The sequence below is a fragment of the Notolepis coatsorum genome (genome assembly GCF_963971535.1).
Source record: "Notolepis coatsorum genome assembly, chromosome: 8".
NCBI lineage: Eukaryota > Metazoa > Chordata > Actinopteri > Aulopiformes > Paralepididae > Notolepis > Notolepis coatsorum.
Window position 1 is genome coordinate 17132171 of NC_140172.1, and position 6000 is coordinate 17138170.

The window sequence follows — 6000 nt, forward strand, 5'->3', positions numbered from 1 at the left end:
GCTATAATGAGTCGATGGATAAAAAGCGGTAATGGCATGTAGGTTACTCACCCTACTCATGTACAATAGGAATTAGGGTTGGGTACCTTTCACATTTGAACCAGTACCTGGGAATCGATACCGGTACCAGACTGTACCTTTTTTAGGTACTTTCATTATAACAAAATGTTATTTCTGTTAAACTAAACTAAAGTCTAAACTTCTCAATTTCAACATTGTTATCACACCACACAAACTAAAACCCCTCCCTACCTCCCTCAAACCGTTCCTACAACCATTTTTTAATGTTGCATGATCATGTATATGACCCGGCTTCCTTTGCCGAATATTCCCCCCCCGCTCTGTCTCCCGTTCTGGATGTCCCTTTACACTCAGGATTATTAAATAGTAGTCCTGAATTATATGCTTATTTTGTAGACAAATGTTTCATCCAATTTACAGAAAACATACTATATCATGATATATATTGTTACTGAGATTAGATATGATATTTCCTATAGCTTGATATAACATTTGATCCATAAGGTGACACTTAAATCTGTCATAACCTGAGACTAAAGGGGCTTTAGTCCCGGACTAAATTAAACTGACCTTAACCATGACCATGATGTAACCACTCCTGCTCCAGAAACTGTTGACTAACTGGTGCTTGAAACAAAGTGGTTTAAGTCTAGAACTGTAGACTACTCTGGACTACACTGTTCTTAAACTATAAAACCCAGCTATGTACCATTATAAACCTCTTACATAGAAACTAAAGCTGAATAAAATCACAATTTCTCCTTCCTCTGACACTCTTCTCCATCCAGATATCTGTCCTGTCAGGCCTGAGAAGAAACCAAGAGGCTTGGATGGAAGAAAAGGTCTCTGCTGTGACCAGTGTGGAAAAAGCTTCAGTTTAAAGAGCAATCTCGATAAACACCAACGCATTCACACAAGAGAGAAGCCCTACTCCTGTGACCAGTGTGAGAAGAGCTTTAGTCAACGGTCTCATCTTAAATCGCACCAGATAATTCACACAGGAGAGAAGCCCTACTCCTGTGACCAGTGTGGACAGGGCTTTAGTCATCTGGGTAATCTGAAAAGACACCAGAGAATTCACACAGGAAAGAAGCCCTACTCCTGTGACCAGTGTGGACAGGGCTTTAGTCAATGGTCTCATCTTAAATCGCACCAGATAATTCACACAGGAGAGAAGCCCCACACAGGAGAGAAGCCCTACTCCTGTGACCAGTGTGGGAAGAGCTTTAGGGAACGGTCTAGTCTTAAAAAACACCAGAGAATTCACACAGGAGAGAAGCCCTACTCCTGTGACCAGTGTGGGAAGAGCTTTAGGGAACGGTCTAGTCTTAAAAAACACCAGATAATTCACACAGGAGAGAAGCCCTACTCCTGTGACCAGTGTGGGAAGAGCTTTAGGGAACGGTCTAGTCTTAAAAAACACCAGAGAATTCACACAGGAGAGAAGCCCTACTCCTGTGACCAGTGTGGGAAGAGCTTTAGGGAACGGTCTAGTCTTAAAAAACACCAGATAATTCACACAGGAGAGAAGCCCTACTCCTGTGACCAGTGTGGGACGAGCTTTAGGACACAGTCTAATCTTAAATCACACCAGAGAATTCACACAGGAAAGAAGCCCTACTCCTGTGACCAGTGTGGACAGGGCTTTAGTCTACGGTCTCATCTTGAATCACACCAGAGAATTCATACAGGAGAGAAGCCCTACTCCTGTGACCAGTGTGGGAAGAGCTTTAGGCAACGGTCTAGTCTTAAAAGACACCAGAGAATTCACACAGGAGAGAAGCCCTACTCCTGTGACCAGTGTGAGAAGAGCTTTAGTCAGGGACATTATCTGCAAACACACCAGAGAATTCACACAGGATGGAAGCCCTACTTTTGTGACCAGTGTGAGAAGAGCTTTAGTGACCTGAGTAGTCTTAAATCACACCAGAGAATTCACACAGGAGAGAAGCCCTATTCATGTGACCAGTGTGAGAAGAGCTTTAGTCACCTGAGTAGTCTTAAAACACACCAGAGAATTCACACAGGAGAGAAGCCCTACTCCTGTGACCAGTGTGGGATGAGCTTTAGGGAACGGTCTAGTCTTAAAAAACACCAGAGAATTCACACAGGAGAGAAGCCCTACTCCTGTGACCAGTGTGAGAAGAGCTTTAGTCGGGGATATGATCTGCAAACACACCAGAGAATTCACACAGGATGGAAGCCCTACTTTTGTGACCAGTGTGAGAAGAGCTTTAGTGACCTGAGTAGTCTTAAATCACACCAGAGAATTCACACAGGAGAGAAGCCCTATTCATGTGACCAGTGTGAGAAGAGCTTTAGTCACCTGAGTAGTCTTAAAACACACCAGAGCGTTCACACAGGATGGAAGCCCTACTTTTGTGACCAGTGTGAGAAGAGCTTTAGTCATCTGGGTAATCTGAAAAGACACCAGAGAATTCACACAGGAAAGAAGCCCTACTCCTGTGACCAGTGTGAGAAGAGCTTTAGTCACCGGAGTAGTCTTAAAACACACCAGATAATTCACACAGGAGAGAAGCCCTACTCCTGTGACCAGTGAGGACAGGGCTTTATTCAGCAACATCATATGCATTCACACCAGATAATTCACAGGGGAGAGAAGCCCTACTCCTGTGACCAGTGTGAGAAGAGCTTTAGTCGACTGGAGAGTCTGAAAAAAAACACCAGAGAATTCACACAGGAGAGAAGCCCTACTCCTGTGACCAGTGTGAGAGCTTTAGTCGACTGGAGAGTCTAAAAACACACCAGAGAATTCACACAGGAGAGAAGCCCTCCTTCTGTGACCAGTGTGGAAAGAGCTTTAGTCAACTGGAGAGTCTGAAATCACACCAGATAATTCACACAGGAGAGAAGCCACATCATTGTGGTTTGTGTGATAAGAGATTCAGTACATTAGCATGTTTCAGAAAACATGAGAAAATTCACTTGAGAGAGAAGATTCAGGGAAATGTCAAACCTGTCAATTCACCTGCACATAGATAAACCCAGGCATTAAAGCGTTCCGTCTCCAGACGGATTACCGTCAATTTGATTGGGGAGATCCGTCAATTTGATTCGCAGTCTGACGGAATTGGCTACCTGGTATAATATGATTTGTAGATGCATACAGATTGAAACAAAATTGAGCCAATCAGAGGCGCCAAATATCATGAAAAAGGGCATTTTCTTTTATACCGGGGCGGCGCCAAGCAGTCATCACTCAGCGACTTGAGAGACAGGACGCTGCTCGCTCCGCGGTTGCAGCTGGAGGCTATTGGGCGAGTGACATTTGCGAGGTCTGAGAGGTATGTCCGCCTCATGGCAGGGTAACAAAATAGTAATGTAAAATAATTTAAAACTGCGGTGTGTTTTGGTTTTATGACAGTCGTCTTTTTTGCAGCCTCGCGCATCAACTCTCCTTGTTCTGAAGGATCAGATTAAACCGAATATATATATTTATTTATATATATATATTTAATTGTATTTGTATATCCCCTGATATCCCTTGTATATTCCTTGTACAATATGCATTGAATATCCCTTCTAGTCTACTGAACATCCCATAATAGTCTCCATTCTACCATTGGACGAGACCTTGGTGCCAGGTCGCCATACCCCTCAGACCAGGTTCAATCGTACCGCTCAACATGTATGGACAAGTCCTAGTTCCGCGTAGGAATATGTCTACCGCACCACTAATGGTACTATTTGTTCATAGTGCGTATATATACTGCGCTATTAAAGTAGAGCTTTCCTTTAGTCCAGTTCCTTACCCTCCAACAGAGTGACAGACGCAAAAGCCTCCCCGCGAACCACGTGTGGGCAGTAAGGCCAATTCGGCCCAGTATCGGCATTGAGACATCGTGTATATTAATATTTGAATAGTCATATTTGGCACTATATCGTCGAGTTGGACGTATTCTATTAAGCTAATAATAGTCTATTCATATGTAGTGCCTCGTGCGGTAAGAGTTCTATAGTAATCAGCACCCCCATCGTTTCGGGCATCAGCTGGACGCTTATCCAGGGTGGTTGACCCCACGTGAAGCTGCACCCGAGGAGCTCCAGGCCAAAGAGCGAGTGGACCTGTATATTGGATTATTCTACCGACGACGGCGAGCCTTCCCCGGCTTGGATTATGCTTTGAGTACTTTGATTATTCTATGGATAAAGGCCAACACTGCGGTGTGTTGGAAATACCCCCCCCGGAGAGGACGACAGGTGAGAAGACGCTCTACACGGCGAGGTCGCCTCACGTCTCTCCATCGTGGACCGGAGGACGCCGGCCACAGAGAGTCCAACTGCTTTCATCTGACCAGATCGAGGATCGCTGGGCACCGGGTCGCACGACTGTGGGCTCTCCCAGGATACCCTCGGCCAGACGGGATACAGCCAGACTCTACCCCCCCCCCCTCCAGCTGTCCTACAAGCAGTCGGAACCTTCCCCTAGTGTATCCAGCTATATAATCATTCAAGTATCATTGCTATTGTTCCCTAAATATTCCAGGTTGTATATTTGCTTCCTGCGCAATCAGAGATTGGACATTCGATATTGATCTACCTACGAATACTCATTTGCCATAAAAGTGCATACTATTTCAAATCATAAATGTAATTAAGTGATCGTTGTACATACCTTTTGCTATGTATTATTATTAAACGCAGACTTTCGACTTGGTACATTTGTGTTGGATCCGTTTCATCAGGTGGGAGTGTTTATCATAATTATTTATACCTAGTACTGGGTGGCCAGAGTCTAAAGTACAAGAGGTAGTGGTAGTAAGTATCATATCTAACAATACAGTCAGGGAATTGTACCCCTCAGTTACACTCCTTGTTTACAGACGTCACAGCCACCGCCTGCTTAGTAGCTGCTTCCACTGTAACTAGAGATTTTCCGATACCATTTTTTCCTTCCCGATCCGATTCCGATACCTAAGCTTTGGGTATCGGCTATTACCGATACTGATCCGATACCAGTGCATACATAAAAAAAAAATATATATATATATATATTATATAAATTCAATTTTTTTTTTTTTTTTTTATTACAGATACTGTTTTATATATACTGTTTTTTAGTAATAACTAGAAAGTCATGGTATTTATTCAACAACAGGTGATTGTATAGATTAGTATTAGTATCATTAATCAATGAGTATGGGGTTGCGGCACTGCAGATATACCCTACTCCAATGATCCGCACGGACATTAGACAGTGTTGCACTCGCTACCCAGTCTGTAAGCTAGTAGCAGATAGAACGTTCATCTTGTGATTTTCGATGCAAAATAAATATTCAACATTCTTTTTTGAGACTCCGCCTCAGACTCTTATCCTTTGGCACTTGGAACTTGCTGGTTCACTTCCCACTCCTCCCGGGCAGCATGTTGAAGTGTCCTTGAGCAAAGCACTTAACCCCTAATTGCTCCCGATGTGCAGGTTGGCACCTTGCATGGTCGCCTCATCTGTGTGAATGTGTGAGTGAATGGGTAAAATGTGAGGAACAAATTGTAAAGCTTTGGATAAAAGCTGTTCTGTAAATGCACCATTTACCATTTACCTGCTTCCTGCAGTGTTTTCCATTGATGACCCGATGCAGGAGTTGTTCACCTTGACACACAGCGTGGTCCTTGTCCATAACCTAACCATAACACTCCTAGTCCTTAACCTAACCTTGTCCATAACCTAACCATAACACTCCTAGTCCTTAACCTAACCTTAACACTCCTAGTCCTTAACCTAACCTTGTCCATAACCTAACCTTAACACTCCTAGTCTATAACCTAACCTTGTCCATAACCTAACCATAACACTCCTAGTCCTTAACCTAACCTTGTCCATAACCTAACCTTAACACTCCTAGTCTATAACCTAACCATGTCCATAGCCTAACCATGTCCATACATTTACATTTAGTCATTTAGCTGACTCTTTTATCCAAAGCGACTTACAAGTTCTGTACGACATGTCATCAGGAA

At 43.5% G+C, this 6000-nt stretch overlaps 1 protein-coding gene across 1 annotated transcript in view; it reads left to right on the top strand.

Moving 5' to 3' along the window:
- LOC311233810 (uncharacterized protein) overlaps window positions 1–4699 on the top strand; it is a 124864-nt gene extending 120165 nt beyond the window's left edge. The window contains exon 7 of the mRNA XM_084320834.1: window positions 810–4699. Coding sequence (XP_084176960.1) covers window positions 810–2581 — 1772 coding nt within the window. The 3' untranslated portion in view covers window positions 2582–4699. The remainder of the gene's footprint in view (window positions 1–809) is intronic.
- Window positions 4700–6000: the final 1301 nt, after the last annotated feature.